The sequence below is a fragment of the Rattus norvegicus genome, chromosome 18, assembly GCF_021556685.1.
Source record: "Rattus norvegicus strain SHRSP/BbbUtx chromosome 18, alternate assembly SHRSP_T2T, whole genome shotgun sequence".
Taxonomy (NCBI): domain Eukaryota; kingdom Metazoa; phylum Chordata; class Mammalia; order Rodentia; family Muridae; genus Rattus; species Rattus norvegicus.
Window position 1 is genome coordinate 62,742,781 of NC_141551.1, and position 15,402 is coordinate 62,758,182.

The 15,402-nt window shown below is 44.4% G+C and overlaps 1 protein-coding gene across 4 annotated transcripts in view; it reads left to right on the plus strand.

The window, feature by feature from the left end:
* Positions 1–15,402, plus strand: part of Gnal (G protein subunit alpha L) — a 138,506-nt gene that overhangs the window by 96,508 nt on the left and 26,596 nt on the right. For all 4 annotated transcript variants that reach the window (NM_001191836.2, XM_087592133.1, XM_087592132.1 and 1 more), the window contains 1 exon segment: positions 2,004–2,101. In NM_001191836.2, coding sequence (NP_001178765.1) covers positions 2,004–2,101 — 98 coding nt within the window.

Genomic DNA, 15,402 nt, shown 5'->3' on the forward strand with positions numbered 1-15,402 from the left:
CGGCCTCAGATGTCTGCACATGGTTGCATACACGAACACCCCCGCCACAGATGCCACATGTGCAAACACGAGTACACATGCATCTACGTGCAAAGAAAATTAACAAAATTATGCTTTTGAAACTCTAGAACAATGTCATGAAGAGTAGTTTCCCATGTGGTACAATGTCTACCTTAGACAATGCAGCTCAGCTCCTTGGAAAGAGTCAAGGTATTTGACTTTGGCCTTTAGGTTGCCTAAGCATACAAAGATCTCAAGGTGCTTCTCATTCAGTAATACAAAAAAATTAAGACATGTCATACAGTCACATTTCTGCTTAGCCTTCCATCTCTGAATGCAATCATTAATGGCGCTGAAGAGCCGGGACATAGGTATCGATGTAGAGAGGAGCCCAGTGGATTCCACAGGGATCTTCAGAGCTTTGGGCCTACGTGATGCAAGCACCCCATGACCCTGTCCTTCTCCTGACCCGTCCAGCAAGCTCCTGCCCTTCTGTCAGTGACTGAATAGCAATGAGTTCCAATCGGGACACCTACTTCTCCCCTGCCACCTGCCAGGGGTCCTGCAGGGCACCACAGTGCCTCTGCACTTGCCCTAGATCCAGTCCCCACGACAAGCTTTCCATGGCTTGGTCTCCTGAGCGTCTAATCTCTTCCTGTCTCTGGCCCCTAGCCTTATCCAAGTTAGTTCAGGGTCTGACCTGTGTGGGGCCACACTGTGACCAACTGCTGTGACCACCACATTGCTCTGCTACATGGGCCAGAGACAGTCAGCAGCCTGCAACTACTACTGTGTCCCTCCTTAGTTTGTGTTGGCCTTTCTTAATCCAAGAAACCAGAAAAAGAGTTCCCCACTCTTTGTGCTTATTAGCCATATTTAGACCCATCCCGGGCACCATTTAAGCTGCCAATAGAAACTATGTTGACTTTATAACACATAGTATAGTATCAATGGTTCCTATATTCAGATCAGTCTTACATTAAGCCTGTTACATGGAGAGGAATCAAGTACCCCAGAGCTAGTGACATGACTTTAGTATACGGAAGGTTCTTTCAGAGGACCCTGCTGTCATAATGGTTGAGCATAGTGACTTTATGACTCTTGGGTGAACCAAAACTCAAGTTCACATTGAACTCATGGTTTGCTTTAAACACACACACACACACACACACACACACACACACACACACACACACAAATAAAACCCTCATAGTAAACTGTCCATCACTGAGCAGGCATAGTACTGAAGGGTGAAGCAGAAGGATCATAAGTTTGAGGCCAGCCTGGACTACCTGAGACCCTATGATAGATTTCCTTTTTATGTTAATGAGCCAATTGAATCCATCTACTTGATATGTTCCTTTTTATTTTTATTATCTTTTTATTTTATGTGTATGAGTCTTTTCCCTCGTATGAACCATATGCATTTCGGGTGCCCAAGGAGGACAAAAGAGGGTATTGAATCCCCTTGGGCTAGAACTACAGATTGTTGTGAACCACCATTTGAACGATGAGAGTCAAACTGGGGTCCTCTGTAAGAACAACAAGTGCTACTTTGAATCCCTGAACCATCTTTCCAGCCCTCCATTTTGATCTCATGTCATCTTGAAAAGCCAAAAGACAGCTGTTAGGTGGACCCAAGACAATTCATACCCTCCATCGGCTGGGGCAGTTACTTGGCTCTCAAAAGTACTGAATGCCAAAAACCTTACCAATCATGTTCTTGTTTTGTGCTTGATGCCTGCCATTGATTTTTGACTAACAGTTTTCATTCTGGTGAGCTTTGTGAGCAGTAAGGAGATTCTGTAGTTTGCAGGAGTGGTGAGAGACGAATCACCTTGCCTTGCATTGTGCTGAACGGTGGATCCCCATGACTGTGTAGAGCCTGAACTTCCAATCAAAAGAAGCCCTGCCTTTCTCTCTTCTGCCTTGCTGTTTCCTTTTGCTTCCTACTTTGTAAAATATCCTGACCTGTGTTTTCTTGTCACTCTTTCCAACCTTAGGAGTTCTTTGACCACGTGAAGAAGCTGTGGGATGATGAGGGAGTGAAGGCCTGCTTTGAGAGATCCAACGAGTACCAGCTGATCGACTGTGCACAATAGTAAGTTGCTGCCCAGGCCAGACCTCTCTGAAGCCTGATTGTATTCTTGGCTGTGCCCACTGTAGCTCTGAGGTTTCCTAAAAACAGGAATCAAGAGTAGCTTTGACTTCGGAAGTTAACTTTTCTAAAGGAGGTGGCTTTGGCAACATTGTTTCACTGAAGGTATATTCAGTAACATTGCTTCACTGAGGAGGATGTGTTTGGTAACACTGTTTTACTGAAGGAGATGTGTTCAGTAACATTGTTTCACGGAAGAACCAGAATAGGTTTCACTCACTTTGTCCTCTTCTAAGTTCTTTTCATGCGTTTCCTTTCTGCACAGTGTTAAAGGCATATTTGTGAATTATAATTACCTAAACATTCACTATTATATTTTAATTTTGAAGCAAGGTTCCTCTAATTATTTTTTTAATATCAAAATGTGTAGGACTGGAGACATGGCTTGGTGTCTTAAGAGCACTGGATGCTCTTCCAGAGGACCTAAGTTCAGTTCCCAGCACTCACATGGCTGCTCACATCTGCCTGTAACTCCACCTCCAGGGGATCTGGTGCCCTCTGCTGGCCTCCTTGGGCACCCGCACTTGTGCACTAGCATGCACAGAGATATATGCACACACATCTAATTTAAAATAAAATAAAGCCTGTTTCCTATTGTTTCCCTGCTGCATTTTGGAGTCCAGCATAATAAAGCTTACACTGATGTCAGGCAGGTTCTTGTTCCTTTCTCCTGCTGTTTTGGAGCGGTTCTGGACTTGAACCAGCAGTGACTTCAGTGTGTTCTGATTGACTGATCATGAAAAGGAAAGCAGATTGATTATGACCCAGAAGTGAGAGTTGACCACATACTCCTGGTCATACAACTGCCCCGTAACTAGGGTACAGAGCTTCAACAACGACTTTCGTTATCCTGCTGTTTCCTGTGGGATGAATTTGTGTTCCAGGGAAGAGATGTTTTCATATTGTCTGAGATCAGATACAGGCCAGTGTTGGAGCTCACTCACAGATTCCAGGTAGTTTGTTTTGTGAAGAGGCTTAAACTATCTTCTCTGGAGTTTTGTGGGATAAATGAGTGTGGTGTGAGTTCCTTCAGTGAGGGTTCTTAGGCCATCATTGGTTGATTCCCTTGCAAAGTAAAAAAAGGTTAATCAACGATCCCTTTGTTTAGACACCCCTTTGTCCCCTGAGATACAGAAGCAAGTGGTACATGCTAGTCTGGGGCCCAGATTCAACTATACTGCTGTTCATCTCACGGGCAACGATGACATCAGTTACCTGTTTAAATGCCTTCTAGAATTTGGAATAACACAGCTCTATAGTGTCCTAGTTTAATGAGTTAATTCTAAGTGCACTGGAACTTTCTCTGTGAAGGTCAAACTCACAATAAAGCTGTTGTTGTATGAGAGAAAAATAAAATAACTGTTTCAGAGTCATGACCAGGGTCTGACTCTAAAGCATGTGGTTATCTTTATGCTTATTACAAAGTTGAGGCAGGAATCTCGTCAGTCTGAGGTCTGCCTGTGTTATATAACTTCTATCAACCTACACGCTAAAGCAGAAATTGCCAGCATCAGGAATCTCCAGAGGAGCTCAAACCACAATGAAATTCACTTATGTTTGCACCGGAAGTTGGAGTGCAGTGTGTGCTTTGTTGCCTTGTGTCAGTGTCCTTGTAGACACAGCGTTGACACTCATTGTCACTTGAGGAATTGAATTTCTTTTTTTCAAGATTTATTTGTTTTATGTAAGTACCCTGTATGCTGTTGCTGTCTTAAGACAAACCAGAAGAGGGTGTCAGATTCCAGATGGTTTCGAGCCACCACATGGTTGCTGGGAATTGAACTCAGGACCTCTGGAAGAGCAGTCAGTGCTCTTAACCACTGAGCCATCTCTCCAGCCCGAGGAATTTAATTTCTTAAACAACAAAAATGGAAACCTTACTCTTGTGTCAGCGGAGTGGGGAGCTAATGATTTAGCTTCAAGTAGACTGTACAAAAATAAATCTTTTTTTAAAAATGACATAAGTTTGGCCATGAACAGACCAAGAATCAGATGATGTAATAGTTCTGCCGCCACCTGCTGCATGAGACTTGGGACAAAATATTTCAGTGGGAGGGGAAAAAAAGTGGCATCCAGGCCCATGGAGTTGTGATAGGACAAATAAGTTAAGACACCCAAAGCCCTGAGAACAGTGCCTGCCATATGGTTGAGCTCTTGGTAAGTATTAATCTTGCTTATGAGACTGATACCCTGAGGTTCAAAGAGGTAGACAGAGGCATTCCAGAATCACGGTTTCCCAGTAATAGAGGCAACCATAGGAATAGATTGCTGGTTTCCTTCACTTCTGTCCTTGAATACCTCAGAAAGCCCTGAAGAGAAAGTTCCTCATGAATGAGGCTCCTGGCCTCAGCCAGAGATTCCCCTTTCAGGCTTAAGAACATAAAACCCAATTTTCTTACCCTCAGATCTGGCCAAGTCACAGGAAGCTGCCACCTTGGAGACGTGGGAGTCCGACTCTTCATACCTCCCCTTGTACGTTTTATCCATCTTAACTTGTGAGGATCATGTTGGCTCAATACCTTTGTCTCCTAAAGACTGATCTTGTTTTACTCCCATGCTCAGTTCAGGGACTAAGGGAATGGAGAACCCAGAGTGTTTTAAGTGGCTATGTAAATGCTTGGGAAATGTAAGCTCCGACCATCTCCCGTCACTGTTGCTTCATAGAAGAAAGTGCATATATGCATCGCATTGGCAGCGGGGTGTGACTGTAATGCTGTGCTGTTTGTCAACTCGTGAGGCTTTGAACTTCTCCGGGGAATGGGTCCTGTGCCATATTTCAGTCGGGCATCACCGTGGGAAGGTAGTCTTCGTCAGTCATGTATGTAACAGAGTCAAACATTGCTGCTGACGTGATCATGCTCTGAAAAGTGTATCATGAGACAGTTCCATTACTGTACAAACTTCACCGAGCTTACATGCTTCTGCAGACCCAGATTGCACTTAGGCCTCCAGGGAAATAGAGACACATACAAATGTTTACTAACCTACCGTTCCCAGGACTTCGATGAATGAAACAGCTCAAGATTAAGTCAAACACAAAAGAAATGATGCAATCAAGAGACAGAGTAAGGACTAGAAGATGGCTCAGAGGCTAAGAGGACTTCCTGCTCTTCCAGAGGACAGGAGTGCAGTTCCCAGAACCCAGATAGCTCACAACTGCCTGTAACTACAGATCCGGGGGGGATCTAATCCCCTCTGTTGGCCTCAGCAGGCACCCACACATACACCACATACACTCACAAAGAGATTCGTACACATGCACACAATAAAAGTTTGTTTCATTTTTAAAAAGAGACAAGGGGAACACTAGATGTGTGAGGCGGCCGCTATCGAACACAGCATAGTGGTTTACAATCCACTCTTTTTCCCACAGTAGGAGGGACATAGTCTGAAATCACAGTTGAAAATGCAGTATGGGAAATACTGCACTGATGACATCATTGTTTCCTTGCCTTATCAAGGATGATGGCTACATGTGACTCGTGGGCTGTTCTTTTGTCTGGCTGGCAGCCCAGTGTGTGGTTCATACCAGCATCATTACAAATGCCAGGGAAATGCACTGTAGCACATTCCGACAGCTGGGAAGACCAGGAAGCAGGATCATTCTGCTCCATATAGTCTTAAGACACTACCATCACATGCTCAGTCCAGAGAACATCGAAGTTTCATGTGCAACATGGGATTGTAACTGAACTAACAAAGCAAGAGCCGGGTATTCAGTGTGCCGCTGACTGGAGACACTGACCCTTGACCCCTTCACAAGTCCACACCACACCCTAGATTCTCACACACTACAGCTTACTCTTGCCAAGCCCCAAGAACTTGACGTAGTTTCTTCCCTTTGCTTTGCTTTCCCCTCATCTAAATTGCTAGGAACAGATCTGACTAATGTCTTGAGTGACTCTGAGTCACCGTGCTATGCTATCCGGCAGTTCTGCACTCTGAACTCCAATGCTTACTTTTATTTTCTTTTTTTAGGAGCTCTATTATTGCATTTTTTATTGGATAGTTTTATGTATTTACATTTCAAATGTTATCCCCTTTCCTGGTTCCCCCCTCTCCCATCCCCCCTCCTCCTGCTTCTATGAGGATGCCCCCCTCCCACCCACCCACTCCTACCTCAACACCCTGGCATTCCCCTACACTGGGAAAACAAGCCTTCACAGGACCAAGGGTTTCTCCTGTTGATGCAAGACAATGCCATCCTCTGCTACAAATGTGGCTGGAGCCTTGTATACTCTTTGGTTGGTGGTTTAGTCCCTGGGAGCTCGAGGGCGGGGGCTGAGGGCAGGGGTGTCTGGTTGGTTGATATTGTTGTTCTTCCTGTGGGGTTGCAAACCCCTTCAGCTCCTTCAGTCCTTTCTCTAACTCCTCCATTGAGGTCCCCATGCTCAGTCCAATGATTGGCTGCAAGCATCATCATCTGTATCAGTAAGGCTCTAGCAAAGCCTCTTAGGAGACATCTATATCGGGCTCCTGTCAGCAAGCACTTCTTAGCATCAAAATAGTGACTGGGTTTGGTGGCTGCATATGGGATGGATCCCCAGGTGGGGCAGTGTCTGGATGGCCTTTCCTTCCGTCTCTGTGCCAGTCTTTGTCCCTGTATTTCCTCCCATGAGTAAAAGTCATCTTTCTATGCATAATTCTCAGAACCATCTAGAGGAGAGTTCCTTGGTGATGCTGAAATTCTGTTAGGGCCTTAGAAGACTGAGTGGTCCACTAAGACCTAAGAAGCCAGGCCTAGTGTTGCCAGCTTGCAATCCCAACTACTCGGGAGGTAGAGACAAGAAGATAGCAAGTTCGGGGCTGGGGATTTAGCTCAGTGGTAGAGCGCTTACCTAGGAAGCACAAGGCCCTGGGTTCGGTCCCCAGCTCCGAAAAAAAAGAACCAAAAAAAAAAAAAGAAAAAAAAAGAAGATAGCAAGTTCAAGGCCTTTTCAGGGCTAGAGCATGAGCCCAAGGGCAGCTTGGTCAGCTTAATGAAAGCCTAGCTCAAAACAAAACTCTAACGAGGGCACTGCCTTTAGTTAAGTGGTTGCCTAGCATGAACGAGGCCCTGTTTAACTTTCAGTACCAGAGTGGGAAAAGTGATATCATGAGAATCTACCAGTTCATAAAAGACTTGGTCTATAGTTCCAGCTATTCACTCTTAGTTATATGCCCAAGAGAAGCACAAACATAGACATCTATACAAACGTGTTCATAGCAACCTTACCCATAATAGCCAAAATCAGAAGCAACCCAAGCGCCCATCAACAGATAGATGTACAATGTCCTTGCAATGGGGTGTGTTCAACAACAGGAGAGAAAGGCAGTACGAATGCAGGGGTAGGAAATGGACAGACCTGAGAGACACTAAGCTACGTGATGGAAGCCAAACCCAAAGGGTCACAAATAAATGATCCAGGTATATAGAATGCCCAGGAATGACAAATGTGCAGGTGGTACTAGGGATGAGGGGAAGAAAGACTTAAGTGAGACTCCTCAGGGTAAGCAACCCTCTTAGGATGATGTGTACATGGGTTGCTTTTGTATTGCTATGACAAAATCCCTGGCAGGAACAACTTAAAGGAGAAAGGATTTGTTTTGGCTCACGGTTTCAAGGAGTTCAGTCATCACGACCAGCAGGGCACAGTGGAGCGGCACACTCACCTTTCGTCGGGTGAGGAGCAGAGAGAGAAATATCAGTTTTCTATTGACTTTCTCGTTTTTTCCAGTCTCTTCTGCACAGACGTCAGCCTGTGGATTGTTAGTGCTACCTACCGTCACCCCTTCAGTTAATTCTCTCTAGAAACACCCAGAAGTGTGACTCACCAATCTCCTAGGTGATTCTGAATACAGTCAAGTTGACAATTATGATTTCCCATTAGGGTGAATGTTCTGGAATTGGCTAATATGCTGGCCATATAAACTTGTGAATATACTAAACCCATTGGGTTCTACACGTCAAAGTGGTGACATTTTATATACATATACTACATAACATATCCGCATACACATATACATCTCAAAAAGAAAGATGACAAGAGGATGGAGAAATGCAAAGCAGAAAAAAATGTTGGCAGGGAGGGGCTGGAAAGATGGCTTAGCAGTTAAGGTCTCTGATTGCTCTTCCAGAGGACCCAGGTTCAATTCCCAGCACCCACATGACAGCTCACAATGGTCTACAACTCCAAGATCTGACACCTTCACACAGACATGTCTTAAAAACACCAGTGCAATGAGATAAAAGTAAATAAAGAGAATATTTTTTTAAAATATGTTTTTTTTTAAGTGTCAGGTACATGGTAATCAGGGCTGGCTCTGTGTAGACAGTCACCATGCAGGCCCAGTGACAACAGATTACAGCCTCCTCCTTCAGCCCTCCGTGCGTCAGTGGTTCATAACAACATAGTAGAGACATGCACATATGTTTGCAAGGCCTGCCTCTTCATACTCAGTCAACCAGCAGAGTGTGCCCCAGAAGCTCCCTGGAAGCTGAAATACATAAACAGGGAGGCGCCTCTGAAATGCACCACACGGGTAAGGCTTGTGAGGCTACTGAGATCTGCTTTAAGCTGTTTGGCACACAAGAAGTAGAAATTTCCTCAGGCTACTTCTTGGAGAGGTAGGAGGGTTTCTCCAAAGTTGACTTTGTCCTGGTTTCAAATCAGTTGTCCTTTGGGGAAGGCCCCTGAGCAGGTGCTTTCTCTTTGGGTTAATAGGTACATTGGCTTCTCTTGAGTTTATTTCTCCCCATTTTCGTCTCTTCCACCTTTCCTTTAGAAGAGCAAATTCCAGATGGAGTGAAGAGCTAGTGTCCAGCCCAGGCCGCCTCAAACGTGTCCCTCTAGCCAGTGACTGGAACTGGCTCCTCTAATCTAAGTCTGTAGTCACTTCTATGTCCCCTGAGCAGGAACTACCGCTTCCTGCAACAGTGCATGCCTACCTGGGGGTGAGAACAGCAGGAATCAGCGTTCCCACTGAGTTTGAAACGCCCCACTCTGGCACAAATGTCTTTTTAGCACCGAGCAAACTGCAAATCACCAGAGATTATATTTTATTCCAAGTTCCCTGGTTCCTGCTATGAACATTTAAACACAGTCTACTGAATTATCCCCCCCAAATGCATTTCCTCTAAGGCCTCATAATAAGTGATTAAGTAACCATGGAAACAGCTATTTTAGGAGAGAGAAAATTGAGTCTTTGGAAGATCTCTGTAAAATCAGACTTCACTTAATGTAACTTTCAACACCACCCAGTGCGGGCGCCTGTGCTTTGTACCAACACATAAGCTCATTTAGAAGCACATCCATTTCAGTAATTGGCTTGGGAAGACTCTTAGACTATCAAGGAAAAGAAGAATCAGGAAACTCTTATCCTACAGTCCAACTCTGTCCTTCCTCAACAGCCAGCAGTTTCCCCAGCCCCATCTACCATCTCTGATTCTGACTTCAACTGTACGGCTCGCTGCCAAGTCCTGGGAATACTACGCTCTTAGAATAATCTAGAAATTATTGGCACTTAGTTAAGTTCAACTTCAAAACTGGCCTTTTGTGGGTAATTTTAAAATGATTAAACAAAGAATTTAGAAGACACGTATTACATACACTATATCACTATATATTTGAAGTCATCAAAAACTATAACCGTCACCAAGATGGATAAACATGTTATTCTTAATTGTCCTCTTCAACTTCGTTGTTAGATACATTTGTTTTTCAGATTTATTTTATAGATCTGAAACGCTAGAACTCTCCCTTCCTGCTTATGGGCTGTTGTTTTTTGTTTGTTTGTTTCTTTCTCTTTTGCTGTGGGAGACGATAGTGTGTTGGAGAGAACACAAATAAATAAAACCTGAGCAGAAGTCTCTCAGCTCCAGTCCACCCCCAGTCCATCATTTCTTCCATCACTGTTTGTAAATGTCTGCCTTATAGCCTATCAAAAATTTTTTAACTAATTTATTTTTTTAGATTTGTGTGGGTCTATGTGCAATGTGTAGAAGGGTGTTCACATTTATATTCACATGTGTGGGTATGCTTGCAAGTTCCCTAGTTCCCCAGTTCCTGCTGGGAACATTTATAGTCAGAAGACAAGGCTTGGGTGTCAGTTCGTGCCTTCCACCTTGTTTGAGACAAGACCTCTTTTTCCCCCACTGTGTATGCCAGGCTAGCACGCACAAGCGCTTCCAAGCCTTCTCCCAACCTGAGCACCATCCCTAGAATTACAGACAGGTATGCACACTCCCATGTCAGGCTTTCTGTCTGTTCTGAAGGCCAAAACTCAGTCCTTACATTAGCATGACAAGGCTTTTAACTTTCTGCGCCATTGCCCCAGCCCACATGATTTTGAGTAGAAAATGTTTTAAAGTACCTGGGAAGAAGGACTCCCTTGCAGGAAGATCTCCAGTGGGTTCTCATGCATCCCTCTATTTGATAGACACTCTGTATAAAAGCCAAGATGACAAGACAGTGGGGTTCCCTGGTCCAGGCCCCTTCCCGGCTGATCACAAGTTTCTAAAACTCTTTGCCATTTGCTCTGCACTGCTGGAATTTCTTGGTGATCGTGCTAAAAGACCTTCAAATGATCAGTAACATAAAACACGAGTTTCTTTTTGATAGCTTACAGCTATATTGGTTAATATTCATTAGAAATGAAACCGTGTGTCCCACAGACCCAGGTGCAGCCAAGAAGCTGATGTGGCTGGTGGTGAGGACCAAGGACCCGCCCTCTCCCACTCCTGCACTGCCTCGTGTCCCTTTGTTGGCTCCAGGTCATGACTTCAAAAGCAGTACCAGTTTTCAGGATTTATAACAAGAGAGGGAAGGCAGCAGACACCAGGCACCAAAGCAAAGTGGCAAATTTCTAGAACAAATGGTCCAAAGTAAAATGCAATTTCACTGGAGGAACATTTATTACTCATGTTTACATTTATAGCCTTTAATCGCTACCAATGAGCCAGAAGTAAACATTGTTTAAAACGAAGTTGAAGCTCAGTGATTAAAGGTGACTTAATTCGTGGGTGCTGGGGAGATGGCTCAGTGGTTAAGAACACTGGCTGCTCTTCCAGAGGACCTGGGATCGATTCCCAGCAACCACATGGTGGCTCACACCTGTCTGTAACTCCAGTTCCAGGGAATCCTACACATTCACGGGTAAAAATGCCAATGCATGTTAAAAGATGACTTTATTCATTCACTGGGTTTGTTGTCCAGTTCTTTCCTACTAGGGGAGAGGCTGTGCTGAAATACTCTGGTATGTGTCCACCACAGGTTACAAATGGAAACCAATACACTTTGCGTTTGCCTTATAATCATATGAAATACTTTACACAGAGTCATGCAGAAGTATGACAAGGAAAACAGTTCAATCATCTTCCAACTTTAATCCCAAATAGTCCGTGGCGACACTCCACATTCCTTAATAGAATATCTGGAAAACAAAACTTCTGCCTCACTGAGGACCACTGAGGACATGACAGCTATCCTATGCAGAGCCTAGGCCAGAGTCTGGCCTCCTGCTCGTCTGCTGCTGGACGGAGTGTGTGGTGCACAACCTGCTCTTCACCACTTACTTGCTCACACGGGAGCTGGTTCATCTTTTTCTTTCTTTCTCTCTTTCTTTCTCTCTTTCTTTCTTTTTTTTTTTAAGATTTATTCATTTATTATATATAAGTACACTGTAGCTGTCTTCAGACACACCAGAAGAGGGCATCAGATCTCTTTACAGATGGTTGTGAGCCACCATGTGGTTGCTGGGATTTGAACTCATGACCTCTGGAAGAGCAGTCGGGTGCTCTTAACCACTGAGCCATCTCTCCAGCCCTCTCTCTTTCTTTCTTAATTACTTTTTTTTTTTACACTCTAGCCATTGCCTCCCTCCTGGTTTCCCCTCCCACAGTTCCTCATCCCATTCCTCCTCTCCCATCTCTAAAAGGATGCCCCCACACACACACACCACAATGTCTGCCAGGCCTCTCCACTCACTGGGGCCTCAAGTCTCTTGAGGGTGAGCCACATTTCCTCCCTCTGAGGCCAGAGCAGGCAGTTCTCTGCTGTATATGTGTCGGGGGCCTCAAAACAGCTCGTGTACGCTGCCTGGTTGGTGACTCCGTGTCTGAGAGATCTCAGGGGTCTGGGTTAGTTGAGACTGCTTGACTTCCTATGGGGTCGCTCTCCTCCTCAGCTTCTTCCAGTGACTGGCCCAACTTGGGCATCGGATCTCTTTACAGATGGTTGTGAACCACCATGTGGTTGCTGGGAATTGAACTCAGGACCTCTGGAAGAGCAGTTGGGTGCTCTTAACCGCTGAGCCATCTCTCCAGCCCCCTGGCCCAACTTGGAATCCATCTCAAGGGGAGGCTCCAGGGCCTGACACTATTACTGATGCTATGGTGTGCTTACAGACAGGAGCCTAGCATGGCTGTCCTCTGAGAGATCCAACAAGCGGCTGACTGAAACAGATGCAGATATTTACACCCGACCATTGGACTGAAGTCAGGGTACCCTGTGGTTGAATTAGGGAAAGGCTGGAAAATGTAGTTCCATAATGAAAGCTTGTCTTGAAATCGCTAAAAGATGCTGGCAAGGAATCCCTCATCACGCCTCTCCCTAGGGCTTGCACCTGCTCTCCATACAGTTGCATGATCGCCTCTCCTTAGCAGAAGCCGCTGTGGTATGCAGACACTCCATCCCTTTTGTATAATGAAAATATGAAAAAATATATCTAAATTCCATAAGTTCTTTTCCACACAGATGGACTATCTATCGCCTAGGTGTGTTAACTCTTCACTTGAGGTTACTGGGGGTGGGAGTAACAATGTTTTTTCTTCTTTGAGATTTTCATACATATATACAACATACCATGATCCCAGCTATTCCCCACTCCCCCTCCAACTCTCCCTAAACCCCTCTCCCATCTCCCACCTTTTTTTTTGTTCTCCATTTTAACTTACATTTTAATTCAAATCGAGTCCAACTAGTGTTGCCCTGCTGTTTCACCACAGCCCAGAACGTGGCCTAGCACATCACCGGCAGTCTATATTTTCAACTGAATGGCTGTTTGTATTGTAGGTCTCCTTTTTCCTTCCTTCCCCACTATCTTAGTCCACCATGTCCATATATACAAAAGTAATGTTCCTATAACTCTAACCTAGTTAAAGGCACAATGTCTGCTTATAGTATCATTCAAAGTCCTTCAAAAGAAGAACAATCGGGGTTGGGGAATTATCTCAGTGGTAGAGCGCAAGCGCAAGGCCCTGGGTTCGGTCCCCAGCTCAGGGGAAAAAAAAAAAAAGAAGAAGAAGAACAATCACAGTGTCCATCAACTGGTGAGTGGTTAACAAAATACACTATGTCTGTGGAATGAAATATTATTCGGGAATAAAAAGAATGAGGCTTTCTGGCATGTGGGGAAGGGGCTCGTGGTATCTAGGTGGTAGGGAGTGAGCTTAGCATGGATAGGGCGGGGTCTAACCCCTAGTGCCACAAAATAGAAAAGAATGAGGTCATACTACAAGGCCTCCTTCACAATAGAAGTATTTACTGCCTCCGGGACAATGAGAAGCTGGAATGATCCCTTATGTAAGTAGATTCCCTCCTTCCAGTTATGCAATTAGAACGTTCAGAGTGGATTTCAGAATGTAAGGAAGCTAGCTGCTCTTTAAGAATTTCACATTGAAGAAAGCCGTCTGAAAGAGGGGTTCCCTAGGCTGATACGTGTGCCAGTTATTCAAAAGAAGTAACTTTATTGTAGTAAATTCCATTGATCACATGATAACTGGGGTCCTTCCTATCTGTGGTCAACATTTGAGATATAAATATTATTCCATTATGATAAAAAATGGTATCATGGAATATGAACACAGTTTTCATTTGTTTATGGACCCCGCTGTTTATATGGGTGTCCTGGTTTCACATCCTAATTGGTATTAATAAAAACTTACTGCTTGGCATTATTTCGGGGAATAATAATGTAAGATCCCTAATCTGGCTGCCTCTCACAGGCAGCAACTGCTAAGGAAGAAACCGTGCTTTGCTATGACTTTCTAGTAAGAGGTGATCAGAGACTAAATATATCTTCCAAGACAGAAAAGACCCAAGAGATCATTTTGCCAAAAAAGGTAACTTTGTATTGTTTTCAAGTGAATACATTCAATCATGTTTCAGATCTCTTAAGAAACTAGTATGAAGTTAACACTGACAACAGGGTCAGTTTCCCACTCTGGTGTGACCAGAACAGTTGTGGCTATCCCTTTGAATGTTCAGGCGGCTGGTTCTGGGTCCCACAAACGTCCAGCTCTGTGGCCACTGAAGTTCCTTATGTAGTCATAAGATGACAGAAGTGTTTGCACAGAACATGTACACATCCTCCTGTGCGCTAAATCTTCCCCAGACGACTCATGCTGTTTGTATGGTATCGGTGCTTTTAGAGTGGTTACACAGAGATGGTACGGAATGAAGACAAGAGAAGCCTGTGCATGTTTGGACCAGACTCTTTTCTTTTTTATTAAATATTGTCACTCTTCAGTCAGCTTAAGCACACGTGGAGAATTTGAAGATAAAGAGAAGATGCCCATTTCCCTCCAGAAGTATGCACTTACTTCTCAGAGACCTGGGAAGCCTTCCAGCAGATGGGGCTTCTGGGAAGAGAAACCGTAATAGACAGTCCTGGACTGTTAACAAAGAATAGAACAAAAATCCCCCAAGGTACCAGAGCCGATGAAAAACTGTTGTCACCGTTTCCTTATTTCACTTCACATAAATGAACTGACTTTTTTTTTTTCCCAGTTTGGGTTAATGTTAATGGAAATTCAATCACTTTTCTTTTTTGTTCCCCATCCTAATCACTTCTGCAAACCTACTTTCTCCATGTGACTTACTGGTGAATGGTGCTTTTGGCACATTGGTGTAGGTGCAGGGAGGCAGGTCTTGCTTTTTTTATTTTCTGGACTTTGCTGGTACTAAGCAACACTATACTGAGCTCTAGGTCCCATTACTAGCTGGGACCTAGGATCCATTTATTTCTTCAAATCACTTCCCTGAGCTTTTCCTGGCGGTTCCCAGAGAGAAATGGCCACACTTCAGCCTCCCTCCCTAAGTTCATTGAGAATGCTTGACAAGCACCCCTGAGCCCTTCCATAAAAAGAAACTCTATGGAAAATAAAACATTCTACTTATGAAGATATCACGAATCACTCGGGTTTGCCTACTATCCTTGTCCCCTCTGCTGCTCTTTTAGCCTGGAGCTCAGGAAACATATGTGGA